Source organism: Pseudophryne corroboree, chromosome 2 (genome assembly GCF_028390025.1).
Source record: "Pseudophryne corroboree isolate aPseCor3 chromosome 2, aPseCor3.hap2, whole genome shotgun sequence".
Taxonomy (NCBI): Eukaryota; Metazoa; Chordata; class Amphibia; order Anura; family Myobatrachidae; genus Pseudophryne; species Pseudophryne corroboree.
This window is the reverse complement of record NC_086445.1, coordinates 985,752,094-985,766,883: the sequence shown is the minus strand read 5'-3', so window position 1 is coordinate 985,766,883 and position 14,790 is coordinate 985,752,094. Positions and strand designations below refer to the sequence as shown.

Sequence of the window (14,790 nt, the reverse complement as noted above, 5' to 3'; positions counted from 1 at the left end):
GTAGAAACGGGTTTGAGGGAATTATGCTTTGGTGTTATTGTAGAAATGTTCTTCAGTTTGTTTTCTTTAGTATTGGGGTTTATTCAGAGTTGTTAGCAAACAAACAAAGTTAGGAATTGGGCAAAACCATGTTGCACTGCAGGTGGGGCAGAAGTAACGTGCAGAGTTAGATTTGGGTGGGTTATAGTGTTTCTGTGCAGGGTAAATACTGGCTGCTTTATTTTTACACTGCAATTTTTAGTTTTCAGTTTGAACACACCCCACCCAAATCTAACTCTCTCTGCACATGTTACATCTGCCCCACCTGCATGGCAACATGGTTTTGCCCAATTGTTAACTTTTTGTGGTTTGCTAACAACTCTGAATAAACCCCCATTACACGAAAGTCTCGCTTAGTTTTTCTTTTTTTCTCCGATACTTATTTTATATTGTTTATTGCAGACTCTGTTGGTGGGTTAAGCCCTTTCCATGAAGTCCGACTCAACAAGACTGCGTGCATCACCTCCTGCTCTCTGGAATACCTGGAAATGCAAAGCCCAGATCCAAGAACTCCGAAGATAATGAGACGTCAAGACTCCCACTCGCAGGAGACGGTGAACATGAACATGGGAGGTCAGATGAGGTCGCCTCACCTGAATGTCGTCCGCTCTTTCGAGTCTGTGAACCGAGAAGACCAAATAGAATCTCTGTCTCCGTCTCACCAGTACCGAGTCATAGATTCGCCGGTGTCCTTCTCTCCCCGTCACTCAAGCGAGAGAACTCTATCCCCAATCTTTCAGTTTGACAACACAACCCCCGTGAAGGCTCACTCCACACTCTCCTCTTTCACGTATGAGGACAAGAGCAGCCCATCCAGCTCCGAGTCCATGTCCCCAACTTCTCCCCACTCCCCGTCCGGTAACAATAATGTTTCTGGGAACTTAGGGAGCCCAAACTGTGTCAGAAGCCGAGGTCGGTTTCCCATGATGGGTATTGGACAAATGTTGAGAAAGAGGAGCCAGGTCACCTCTCCCAAACCAGAGAACTCCCTGGAGTCTCGAATGCCCGCATTGCACCAAATGAGCCCCGGGTACGCCAGTTTTAACTCATCTGACAACGTGTTCTGCTGATTGGACCTCTTACAGGGACTGCGCTATAGTTCTGTGGGCTAACCCAGCAGAAAATGACGATATACTTGTAAATGTACATTTTGTAATATTTCTCATTGTAATAAGATCATTTGTATGGGTTTTTGATTGAGACCTTGGGACTGTCCTTTCCAGTGATGCCAGTGACACTGCTGGTACGATATGTGTTGTATTTGTTCATGGCAAACTTTCCACGGACGTTACTTATATGTTTATATGCATTTCCCCGGACTTCTGGCATGCAAAAAAGCGCTGCTATATTGTACAATACACTATCTACCAAGGACCACGCCTGACTTCTTAGCTGTCTCCTGAAATGGCCACGGTGGACTATGGTCATTTGGAAAAACCTAAAGAACTGGAAAAACTTAAGTGCAGCAAACATCTTCTGTAACGTGTATTGCAAACATCATTGTTCTTTCATTCCATCGTCCTCTTCGCCAGATCGTTGTTCCGTCACTTTTGTCTTTGCAGTCTTCTTTCTAACACAAATATTTTGTAGCTCTTTAATGACAGGACTGGTAAAAGATTGTTTGGAGTTTAGGTTGGTTTGTATTGTTGTTGAACTTACTGGTGTCTGAGGATTGTGTGATACAAATGAGGAAAGGCTTTGATTTTACGAAAGGTTCTAATTTAAATTGATAAAGGTTACGCCAGTTTTTGTGAGTGAAAGGATCTGAGAAAATACAAAGTGTTACTTTACCCTGCAGCACTCCAATATGGCGTTGCAATTTTCTATCCTGCTACATTGGCCTTGCAAATCTGAATTCGACAGTACAGGCCTAAGCCTGATGCAAAGTGGGCTCATCCCTTCTAGTGGTGGCAGCCATTTTGTACCAGTATACAAGTCATTATTGACATCACTGTGCTGTGGTGGAGGTGATCAAACTGTAATAAGAGTAAAGAATTTGGGAGAGAGGTATCTCAAAGGAGACATAAAGGTACCAAGCAGTTGGTATTCTAACGGACACTGTACAGGTTGTGTTTGAAAAATGAACGTTAAAAGTCGATTGGTTGGTACTTTATCTCTCTCTCTCTCTCTCTCTCTCTCTCTCTCTCTCTCTCTCTCTCTCTCTCTCTCTCTCCAATCTTTATTTGGTTACACACCTAGTTGCTAAAGTGGTTTTGTCATCACTTTACAGTGAAGGTGGCCATTTTGTGGGCTGATGCTGCATTTCACCTACAGGTTCATTGGAAACATTGACGGGTCATTGTGAGGCACAAAGTAAAGCCAGTTGCAGAATTAGTTTTATAACTAACCATTTTATTCCTAGTAATAGGCGGTTTATATGCTGAGAACACACAATGGCGAGAGGCCAAAACTTAGAAGTGTCTGTGGAACACAAATTCCTCTGAGGCTTGAGCGGAGTTAGTATATATAAGAATTACAGCCTATCCCCCTGGAATTTTGTTTTGCAAAACAAAAATGTGAATCTAGACAAACACATCCAGCTTTCTTAGACTCATCCGCCGAGAGATGCTGTGACAAATGATGACAGAAAGCAGGCTTTGCAGTAGTATTCCATTACGGTTAGTTATCCGTATACTATTGCACGAGCCACCGACCATGAATACAGAAGTATGTCTGTTTATCGGGAGGCCATGCATTGTCGCTGACTTTTAACAAGATGAAATTCCGGTGAGCCAGGTACATCGCAGCGTTACCGGTCTTGCTGGGAGGTGAAGCCTTGCTGTAATCGCCAGGGGACGTTAGGCACTATTTTACCGTGATCCTTACAATGTGAACAAAGATAATTACTGTCTCTGCTGCATTACTAAACATTTGTCTTAGATGTTGTACAATGTAAGGCAAGAATCTTTCCGTAATTCTCTGGAATTGCTGCTACAGGTCCGACGCACTTAATGACCACTTTGGTTGGGCATGCAATGAGTGACGGCTTCAATACAAGATAAGCCACAGTCTTTGGGGTTATTCCAAGTTGATCGCAGCAGGAAATTTTTTAGCAGTTGGGCAAAACCATGTGCACTGCAGGAGGGGCAGATATAACATGTGCAGAGAGAGTTAGATTTGGGTGGGTTATTTTATTTCTGTGCAGGGTAAATACTGGCTGCTTTATTTTTACAGTGCAAATTAGATTGCAGATTGAACACACCACACCCAAATCTAACTCTCTCTGCACATGTTATATCTGCCTCCCCTGCAGTGCACATGGTTTTGCCCAATTGCTAACAGAATTCCTGCTGCGATCAACTTGGAATTACCCCCTTTGTTAGGCAGGTTTATACAGCCCAGCACTACCTATGGATCAAAACCCAATAGGAAAAGTGCATCATTTACTGCAGTTGTCGCGCTGTACTGGATCAGTTACTACTAATTTGTTATAAACCTTCAGTAAAATGTATGGCCATAAGCCAGCATGACCTTAGATGCCCTCGGTGGTGAAATGATTCTACAGGATGGCAGAAAATGCAATTGGTTCTCACTGTGACACAAATCATTTTAAATACCATCAGAAAGAGCAGCACAAAGCGGATATTCTAAATATTCATCATTTCTCTTCTACATCCAGTCTAAAGTTCAGTACTTATAGGGGCATAAGTAGCAAACCTTGGAGAGAGATAAAGTACCAACCAATCAGCTCCTTACTGTCATGGTACAAGCTGTGATTGAAAAATGACAGGCGCTGACTGGTTGGCCCTTTGGGGCACATCGTTCACAGCTTGGAGAGAGATTAGCTAGGGTATTCAATCATCCGCAAATTCGTGGCAATTTTTCGCCCGAAAAATTTTTGCAAAAATTGCTGCGAAAACGCACCGTTTTTCGACCTATTTAATTCCAAACGGGTTTCACGTGAAAATTCTTGCAGTGAAAAGTGCAGGTGAAAATGGGGAAATCAGCCTGTACCCCAAAAAATGCTAAACTAACATAGGAAAACATAAGAGAAGTGTGTTAGAGAATCACATTAGAGCGTTTTTGGGGACTTAAATTGTGTGAAATGGCTGTTATATGCATTTTTTTAAAAATGCAAAAAAATGATAGAAAGCAAGTTTTTTTGAGCAAAATAAATGCTCTCATTAAATTTGGGGTACATGAAAATGGGTATAAGTATATATTTGGGTCATCTTAGGGTAGTAAAATAAAAAAAGTGGAAACAGACCGATTACTCCCATCTGCAAGCCTAAAAACACCTGTCTCACTCATAAAGCACCCCAATATACCTGTCCCATACTTGAACCCCAATTTCCATCACTTTGTACTTTCACCCCAAAAATGACATGTCATTATTGGCCAATTAAAAATAATTAAAAACTTCAACGTGCCTAATTAGTCATTAAGGGGGGGTGTCCCAGGAGTTCTGTACCATATCCAAGCATTTTTACCTTAAAATAGTGACTTTTCCCAACTTTTCACCTGCTTCAGAGTAGGTGAAGTGAAATTAGTGAAAAAATTATCACCGATAAATTTTCCATGCAAATTGAATAGGCTGTAATTGCGTTTCGCGGGATAAGTCAGTTTTTTCGCGCGAAAAGTCCGTTATCGCTGCTAATTGAATATACCCCAAAGTACCAACCAATCTCTCATTTTGCAAACACTGCCTGTAAACTCAGAATCTAATTGGTACTTTATCTCTCTCTGCAAGCTTTGATACATATGCTTCTCTCTCTCTCTCTCTCTCTCTCTCTCCAAACTGGGATAAATCTCCACTATAGTCAGTGTTTCTCAACGATAGTTGAAAGCAACCAGAATGTCCTACCAGACCCTCCGGCATGGCATGCTGGGACTTGTAGTTCTGTAACAACTGCTCTAGAAGATAATGAGAACGGTTTCTAATACCAAATTCAAATGTATAGAAGAAAAGAAGCGATTTAAGACGGCACATTTCCCGAACATATGGTTTGTTCTCACAATAAATACAGGTTTCTGTGCAGTTGCTTTTGCAGCTATCACAGCTCCCTGCGTTTTGAAAGGGGCTTGTGGGAATCAGCTGGAATTTGTGCTCCTAATAACAGTCTGTGTCAGGATTTTTATTCTGAGTGTGTGTTTGTAGAGGACAGAGAAGCGCGACGCTGGCTCGGCCAGATCAGATGTGTCAGCTGTGTATACTCTGATGAATCCTCGCTCCCAGTTTGAACTAAAGAATGTTTTTAAAGATGTTAGCAATTTGGGCAGAAATATGTGAACATATTACATGAATATGTAATTAGCGCTTATTGTTGGGAGTTGCTGAAGATGTAGCAGAATGAACATGTTCCTTTTCGATCTCCTCACCATATGTACCATGAGCCATGAAATGTGGTTTGTTTCCTTGTAATACGGAAGACATTCCGCCATTGTACCTTCTATTTAATTCACATTTATTTTCTATTGTAATTGAACTGTTTTCATAAAATCACAATTTGCTTAAGAATGCTGTCTTGCTTGTTTTGTATCAAAGGGGACCTTCATTATTTTGGAACAGATTAATCATCCAATGATGATCTATTATTAGCCGGCTTTACCTGGTAGTCGCGCTTTACTGCCTAAAACAGCCGCCAATCTTCCGTCATGGAACTTAAACGAAGAAAAACAAATTGGTGTTAGCAAACCTAACATATAGCAATAACAGCTGAGTAAGCTCTGAAATTTACACCATAAAGACAAAAAATGCAAACAGTGCTAGTATGTATGTATGTGTGTGTGTGTGTGTGTATATGTGTATATATATATATATATATATATATATATATATATATATATATATATATATATATATATATATATAATAACAGAACGTTAAACAAGCATCTGATATACCATAAAAACAATTGATTACGATTGGTTAATCATTAAAAACGAATAAAGACTCCAAAGTTTTAAGAGACCTGAGATGAAGTAGTAAAAACAGTTGGAAAAGATTCAGGGGGAGATGTACTAAGCAGTGATAAAAGTGAAGAAGTTGCCCACGGCAATTAATTAGCATTGCTGTAACATTTATAATTTGAATACTATAAAAGTATACAGAGCAGCTGATTGGTTGCCATGGGCAACTTCTCCACTGGCTCACCTCCACTTTTATCACTGCTTAGTACATGTTCCCCTTACTCTGTATAATGCAATGTTGTAGGAGTCGGGCATTAGCGAAGCAGATAATTACGTTATCTTCTCCGTTAACCTTTTTCTACATAGAGTTTCTGTATGATTTAAGTGACAAATTGCTTGCTAAATAGACCCCTAACTACCTGATCTGACTGCAACTCCATAGTGGTGTAAACATACAGGGTCTCCCCGTCCTATGATAAAAGCAAGCGGTAAGCACTGTGCAGTAATACCAGCATCGGGTAAATTATCATCGGCTGCTCCACGGAGATCTGCGCTCGTGTTTTTCTACTCCTCTATGGGGTGCAAGAAAAATGTTCTAACAGACTGGTGGTGGTGTGCCTTCACCTGACCGTTCAGCAGGTAGTGCACAGTGCCTCCGCAATAGTTTTGCCACTAAAGTGCCCTTCTCCTCAGCCGGTGCCATCTTCCCAGTGAAATTTGTGTATTAGAGTGCAAATACTCTGACACAGTTCCAGAGTCTTTGGGAAGATGGTGCCTGCACATTGAAAACAAAGATATCGCTGAGAAGATGGCGCTGACCATAAGTATAGGTATACTCGGGAGGGGGCAGAGGGCAGCGGACCCTGGTCCCTCTAGCGGCCCGGACCTGGGTAATTGGTACCAGATCCCCACCCCTCTCGGCGCCATTAGTCACCATTAGACCACCAAGGGTGGACTCTGGTTAATGTGGTATCCGGACTCCAGGTCGACAACAAAAAGGTCGACACACCTTAGGTCAACGCCATTTGGTCGACACACCTTAGGTCGACATGGGCAAAAGGTCAATATGGAAAAAGGTCCATGTCGACATGAGTTTTTCATAATTTTTTTCTTTTTTGGAACTTTTTCATACTTAACGATACATGTGGACTACGATTGGAACGGTAATCTGTGCCGAGCGGAGCGAAGGCACCATGCCCGAAGCATGGCGAGCGAAGCGGTGCACTAATTGGGGTTCCCGGTCACTCTACGAAGAAAACGACACAAAAACCCCCAAAAAAACTCATGTCGACCTTTTTCCATGTCGACCTTGTTCCTGTCGACCCTTTGTCCATGTCGGCCTAAGGTGTGTCGACCAATTGGCGGCAACCTAAGGTGTGTCGACCTTTTTGTTGTCGACCTGGAGTTAATGTCACAAGTGGAAAAATGCGTATTTCCATGTGGCACTCACCCCCGAACTCACTATCACCCTCTCAGCGCCACCTGTCACCATTAGACCACCAGGGATGTTCTGTCAACATTCTAATGTCGGCATTTCATCAGTGCCTACATAATGAATCTGGACGACTTGGGTCAATACCAACAGTGGAAATATGCAAATTTCCATTTGGCACTTCCTGTATGAGTTTATAACAAAGCATCAGTACAGTCACATAGCACTGACAAATATCCCAGCTGTATAGCTCTCTCCAGGTTCATATGACATGAAGAATCACATAGAATAAACCTAATATACAACATATCCTTACATATATATTTTATATAAAAGGCTTTTTACATTAGGGTCTCATTTCCCTTTCACACAGGAAAATAAATCTCAGCAACAGTTCCTATGGAAACGTGTCTTCAGACTCTTCTGCGCTAATAAGAGATAAACATTAGATTGTTCTGTGTCTTAATTAGATACAAAAGTAACAACTATTTCTGTGGGTTTTTTTTTGTTTTGTTAGTGGCATCTTAGGTAATAAAGTGAAATTGCAGCAATTAACCATATGAACACTAGCGATACATAGAGGAGAAGCCAGCGGGATGGGGGACATCACTTGCCCACGTGGATACTTGGGAGTACAGATTGTACAGGACCAGTCCTTGGAAGAATTTCATTTGGGCTTTATTCAGAGACATTTACACAAATCTCCGATGTTTAATGATCTGCACATGTGCACATCAGGTCATGTGATGTCAGGTAAGTGACAGTCTGCAACCATTTGGGGCATGCAGGTGGACCTCCAGAAAAAGGAGGCGTCAGCCCCATTTTCTGGGCAAGTCAAAACCAGTGGCGACGATGCAGTTTCACTGGCCCCGGCAGCGAGGTTTTAACGGACATCCTGAGGATATTCAAATGTCCAATGTTAAGGCAGAAGATCCTGCAGCTCTGGCCGCAGCCCTTCCATCTCACCTCTTCCACCTGACACCCCGTCCCACAGCTTACTATCAGTTATTATACATGGCTCGAGCTAGTTTATGGTAGAGATGAGCGGGTTCGGATTTACTCTGTTCTTAACTCCAGAATTATCGCCATTTCATATTTTTTGGATATTTCTTATTGGCTATCCAAAACACGTGACGTCCGATAGCTAATAAGGAGATTCGGGTAAATCCGAGTAAAACCGAACCCGCTCATCTCTAGTTTGTAGCGGTCGGTTAGTCACTGGGGAGACTTGCTCCTCAACACGATCAGGGTCTGAAGTTGTAATTAGGAACCTCTACCTACCTGTTTTGCACATAGGGGTAGATGTAAGATCAGGTCGTTAGGAGGGAGAAGTGATATCAGCGCAGTTATGTGCTCTGATGCCGCTTCTCACCATGGGCGGGATGTATCAACATACATCGCCGCCTATCGCAGCGATGTTGATCGCATATGTACTAACATATGCAATCAATATCACAATGTAGTGACGGAGCCCCCCCCGCGATACCTGTGAGGTGGTCTGCGGGGGGTCTCCATCACCTCCCGGGATCTTCACCTGCTCCCCTGCCGGGAAGCAGGCTGTCCCCGGTGCCTCCTCCTCCCCCCTACAGCCGGAAGGACCTCCAACTGCATTGCTAGGGGGAGGGGGAGATTACTTTCCAGGTCCAGACTTCCTGGAGGAAGGTGGGACGGGGGGTACGGGGGTCGGCGGTTGCTGCGGCCGGTGAAGAGAAGCCCATAGGCTTCTATAGGGTATTGGGTATTGCCATCCAGAGATGGCGATACCCTCATCAGCGAAAATGCAGCGGTCGGGTGATAGTACATACGAAAATGCGATAAAACCCCCTTAGGTACATCCTGCCCCATGTATGAATGCAGGATGTCTGCTCAGTGACGGGCGCTACATGCCCATGTTTATGTAGGCGGTGGCGCTGCTGTCTACAAGATAGTGACAATATGCAGGGCAATGTATGAACGGTGAGTGGCACTGACCTTCCGACACCTGCAGCTACATGTTTCGTTGCCCATACACCACAGCCAGAACAAGCGCTGCATGCACTAGCGCCGGCCGGGGGGCAGACACAACGCATCAGCACTAGGCTGATGCACTGTGGGGGGTGGGCTCTGAGAGCGATTGTCGGAGTGGGGCGTTTTTATTGTTAATATATTAAAATCTCTGCTTCTGCTTCCTGATTCACCTTGGTAAAGAGGCGAAGCAGGAAGCGTTATATCTGGCGATAAGTGAGGTTATAATACATTTACCCCAGCAATTCTGGCCGCTCTCTCCGATCAGAGATCGCATGTGAACATCTGCTGGTATTTTGAGTGGGACTCAACTATGCGACCGCACCTTCTCCAGCCCTCCGCTTCTAGAGCAGCCATCATCACAGTCATTAGCTTTTACACCAGCCCCATCTTTGGTGCTGGAGATCGGCCTGAAATAGGATTGATCCTTGTATACACACAGTTCAGAAAAGGATACAACTCTGTGTAAATTGCTATTCTAGGGCACACACCCCGTTACTGCCCTTTTGCCACCCTGTAAAGTCTATCCAGTCAAAAAGGCGTTGCGTATGAATCAGAATCACTCATAAGTAGTTTAAGATGCTTGTACAACCTACGATGCATATGCAGTTTGCCCCCCCAAAAAATCTGCTGTCAGAATTGCGTGCAACTGAGAATAAGGCTCACTGTGCACTATAACAATCCCGCTGGCTTACCCTTTTATAGCCTGACATTATTCCATTCTAATTGCAACAGTTATACACAATGTTCTCCATGAGACAAGCCGTCTAAGGCAGGGATGGGGAACCTTCGGCCCTCCAGCTGTTGTTGAACTACACATACCAGCATGCCTTGCTGCAGTTTTGCTATTTGGCCATGCTAAAACTGTTGCAGGGCATGCTGGGATGTGTAGTTCATCAACAGCTGGAGGGCCGAAGGTTCCCCATCCCTGGTCTAAGGCACTACAATGCTTTGCAGATTATTACACATGAACTTTACCACGATAACATCCCCATGCTACCTTCACTAGTCAATGCATCTGAACCTTTCATTCACTTCCAAGTCCTCATGTCAAGGTGGTGTTCCCGGAGAATGTTATAAGACCTTTCAAAAGAATCATCTCATTGTGCTTGGAACGTATGTGAAGCAAATTCTTCCTCTAGACCAGAGGGTCCCAACCTCGGTCCCCAAGTACCCCCAACAGTTCACATACCTCCCAACATTACCCTCCCCAGGAGGGACACAATGCTCTGCTTCTGGACTTTTCTCTTAATTAATGATTGCAGGCACCTGTGTTGAACAGGTTAATGGATAAGAAAGGTGTTTCACCACAGGTGATGGCAATTATAAATTAAGATGGAAGTCCAGGAGCAGAGCATTCTGTCCCTCCTGGAGAGGGTCATGTTGGGAGGTATGAGTTCATGTTTTCCAGGTCTCCTCAAAGGATTGCAAGTGAAATCATTTGCTCCACCTGTGGGTCTTTTAAAATGCGTCTGTGAGTAATGAATACACCTGTTCAACTGCTAGGTGACCTGGAAAACATGAACTGTTGGGGGTACTTGAGGACCGAGGTTGGGAACCACTGCTCTAGACATTCTTAGAACCAATGGTGTGGTAATAGCTAATCCTAACAAAGGTCCATCAGGTACTCAAACTAAGAGCCTACATCATTGACTAATGGAAACTTTTGAGCTACTAAGAGTTAACCAAACTGGGATACTTCATCCATCATGATTAAACTGGATTTATTACATTTTGGAAGACTACATACATAGAACATTCATCCACCAAGACTTGGCCCCACTGAGATTGTTAGCTCCTGATGCACAAAAGCATTATACAATGGAAACTGCCAATATGAGATCAGCCCTATACCAACTAGGATGAATGCTAGCCACACAAATACGCCATATTGAAATGGACACCAATATCAAAAAAATTGTAAAAGAGAAGCCTTTCACATTGGGGTTAGGAACCGCCATATGGCGGATTGTGGAGAAGGAGGAGCTCCTCTTTGAAAAATGTAATTCTGGTATTAATACAGTTTAGAACCTGAGGAGCTCGTACTAGAACCTAATTCTGATAACGCAATCTGCAATATGATTTACAAATCGAGGCATCAACAGTCCGGGACCCTGAACTGAACCTTCCCTGGGATGACCTCCCTTTTTCCACTCTCTTTTACTGAAAACAGTTGCTCTACTTTCTGCTGGCATCTGCCTCTGGGCTAGACGGTACACAGGATATGTTGACAGCTTTCTAAACATTTCATGTCTCTAATTACAATTGTTCAAATACTAAATAAAAGTTATACAATGGAATCTGATAAGGTTCTCGGTATTGGCAGTTCCAACAGGTAATATGTGCCAGCAGTGTGTAATAGAGGTCAGTCCACGCGATGAGTAACTTAACCAAGATCGGTTTATTAACCAGGCAGGTAGAGATGCAGAGTAACACAGGATTAATGCAACAGGTTCTACAGATCCAGCCAGTAATGTGAGAGGGTTAATGTAGGTGGTGTGCTGTATGGAGAAGCAGTATAGTATATAGCAGTGGGGACACAGCGCTACTCAGCAGGGTCTGCATCTTTTGTACACAGTCTCCGTCCTGAGACACTCAGGGGTAGGTCCTTCCTTAATGGATGGAGCTGGAAGACACGTGACTAGCCATGCTGACGCAGTAGTGCATCCAGGTTGGCCAGGACAAAAGTTGCTCTGTTCCTAGTATGGGTTCCCAGCAGCAAACGAAGAGTCAGCGTAGAGCTCTTTCCTCCAACAATAAGCAGGGATGGGGGGGTCTTGATAAAGCTTTCGAAGAGCCCACTTGGCCTATGGTCTGCCGATTGGTGAGGTCCTTTAGTGGGCAAAAACGTGCCACATCAGATATTTTAACACTGGTTTGCCTTGTGTGACTTTCTAACATGAAAGGCATTGGCTAACTTTATAAATAATTTCAATATTCCATTGCGCTTTATAATTGGACACTATAATAAAGCAAAACTGGGTAATAACAAAGTCATAGAGGTAGAAGGGCCCTGCTTGCAATCTTACTATCTGTAGGGAAATAGGCATTGATACAAAAGGAAAGTCACCATGGGTCCACAGTTTTTTGTTCCTAGGCACAACATGGTTTATTAACCTAAACCCTTTATCTATTGTTCTCAGTTGCAATACAATACAGAGAACAATACAGCAGGGGATTAAGTCCATCTACCCAGTCTCAATTAATCCTATTAGAGGTCAAGATAAATATGGACCCATCTATATCTATTGCATAGTTGTCCACCAGATTGCAAAGGTTCTCAGTAGGCTGCCTGATATCACATCACAGCAATGATGAACCTTGGTCAGAAAGAAGGGAAAGTGAAGAAAGAGAAAATATGTGGAGGATATGTGTGGACTGTGCAGTGGAGATATAATTGGATAGGAAAGCTTGTGAAGGTTGAGTGAGCGGTTCTGGAATGTGATATTACTCTTGTCAGCTTTCCCTCATAATCTCCTGCATGGACTACTGCAACCTCTACCTAACTCTGACTTCCATGCTCGCGCTTCAGTCTGTCCTAAATAGTGTGGCGTCCCACTACTCTAAAGGGTTAAGGCAGGGGCGGATTGGGAACAAAAAGCGGCCCTGGAAAAATTTGTACTAGTGTCCCCACATGGGCAGCACCAGAGGTGTAAGGTCTAGCCATGGGCCATGGCAGCAGCACGCTTTCCCCAAGACTTTCCAGATAGTGGGCATGTCCAGCATCAAGGGGGAAGTTAAAAAGAAATAAAATTAAATGTTATGAGCACATTATATGATACATCTTCAGAATTTAGGAAACTATATAATTCTTTAGAAAGATGTATTTTCTTGCTTATTACACCAACTGTATCCCAATCACTATTCACTCAATCTTATATGTCAGCCAAGCAGGCAGACAGAGCATACACTAGATCATCTGCAATCACAGGCTATGTGGCAAAGTAATTTTCATATATGCAAATTATTTTGCATCTTATTCATTATGTCTATAAAAAGGACCACATGTCCTCAAACAAAACAGGCCCCACGGGTGCGTCGGCCCACCGGGAATCTTCCCTGTAAACCCTATGGCCAATCCACCTCTGGGTTAAGGTATAATGGTCAGTTCAGATCTATGTGTTAGGAAGTGACAGTAGTGGGGAAGTTTGTAGGCATGAAGCACCTCTGGGTGTAAACTTGGAGGGGTACCCCTATAGGTTAGCGGGGTGACCAGGCAGTGGTGTCAAGTGTGTGGACTCCGGACCGACCCTCTCCGCCACAGGGAACGGCGTGTCCCGAGGTGTCGCCTTGCTCCAGGCATTCCTTGGTCACCGATACCCTGGGGTGGGGGGGGTCACGGTCTTCACCGCACTCGTCCAGCAGCTGTTGTCCGGTGACGCTGTCCCTCTCTGCTTCCTGCTTCCATCTGGCTTGGTCACGTGATCGGGTAGCTTCACTTGTCCGGATTGGCTGCTGTCTTCCGTCTGTGTTTTAGAGAAACGTAAAATGAAGCTCTGTGTTTGTAAGGTATAAATGTCTGTAAAAAGTCCGGTAATGATTATTTGTGGTATTGGTTGTGCTCCTACGCATATCGGCTCTCCTAGGCCTTCGTCAGGGAGTCAATGACATAGAGAGGGACAGCGTGACCGAACCACAGCCGCTGGACGAGTGCGGTGAAGAGAAACGGGAGCAGACGCTGAGACAAAGAGCAGGAGGAGCAGGTAAGACTCTGTAAAGTGGACCATCGGTGCAATGGACAGATCTATTAAGATCTGAAAGCTGTTGCCCCTTGTCCACTTAAGACCGTGACCACCCCAACCCAGGGTATCGGTGACCAAGGAATGCCTGGAGCAAGGCGCCACCTTGGGACACGCCGTTCCCTGTGGTGGAGAGGGTCGGTCCGGAGTCCACACACTTGCCACCACTGCCTGGTCCCCCCGCTAACCTATAGGGGTACTGCTCCAAGTTTACACCCAGAGGTGCTTCCTGCCTACAAACGTCCCCACTACTGTCACTTCCTAACACATAGCTCTGAACTGACCATTATACCTTAACCCAGGGGTGGCCAGACTTTTGGAGTTGGCGATCTGCTCTGAAAGCTAAAAAGCTTTTGTGATCTACCTAGGAGTAATAATAGTGTGTGCCGCAGGCGCGCGCACAAAAGAAGGGGCGTGACATAACAAAAAAGTAGGCGTGGTATAACAAAAAAAGGGACGCAGCCTTGCTGCACAGAGTATAATGACTGTCTCGCACGAAATAACACATTGGCCCCCACAGGTAAAAACCTCAAACACATATGCCCCCACACTGCCAGAAACACATATGCCCCCACAGTGCCATGTGCCCACAGTGCTAGATATGCCTCCACAGTGCCAGATACAGATATGCCCTCACAGTGCCATGTGCCCACAGTGCTAGATATGCCCCCACAGTGCCATGTACCCACAATGCCAGATATGCCCCCACAGTGCCAGATATGCCCC

General features: G+C 44.3%; 1 protein-coding gene across 2 annotated transcripts in view; it reads left to right on the top strand.

Moving 5' to 3' along the window:
• The window catches only part of HUNK (hormonally up-regulated Neu-associated kinase), an 87,031-nt gene extending 81,534 nt beyond the window's left edge, over nt 1-5,497 (top strand). For both annotated transcript variants that reach the window (XM_063956400.1, XM_063956401.1), the window contains exon 11: nt 442-5,497. In XM_063956400.1, coding sequence (XP_063812470.1) covers nt 442-1,109 — 668 coding nt within the window. In that variant the 3' untranslated portion in view covers nt 1,110-5,497. The remainder of the gene's footprint in view (nt 1-441) is intronic.
• The last annotated feature ends 9,293 nt before the right edge of the window (nt 5,498-14,790 follow it).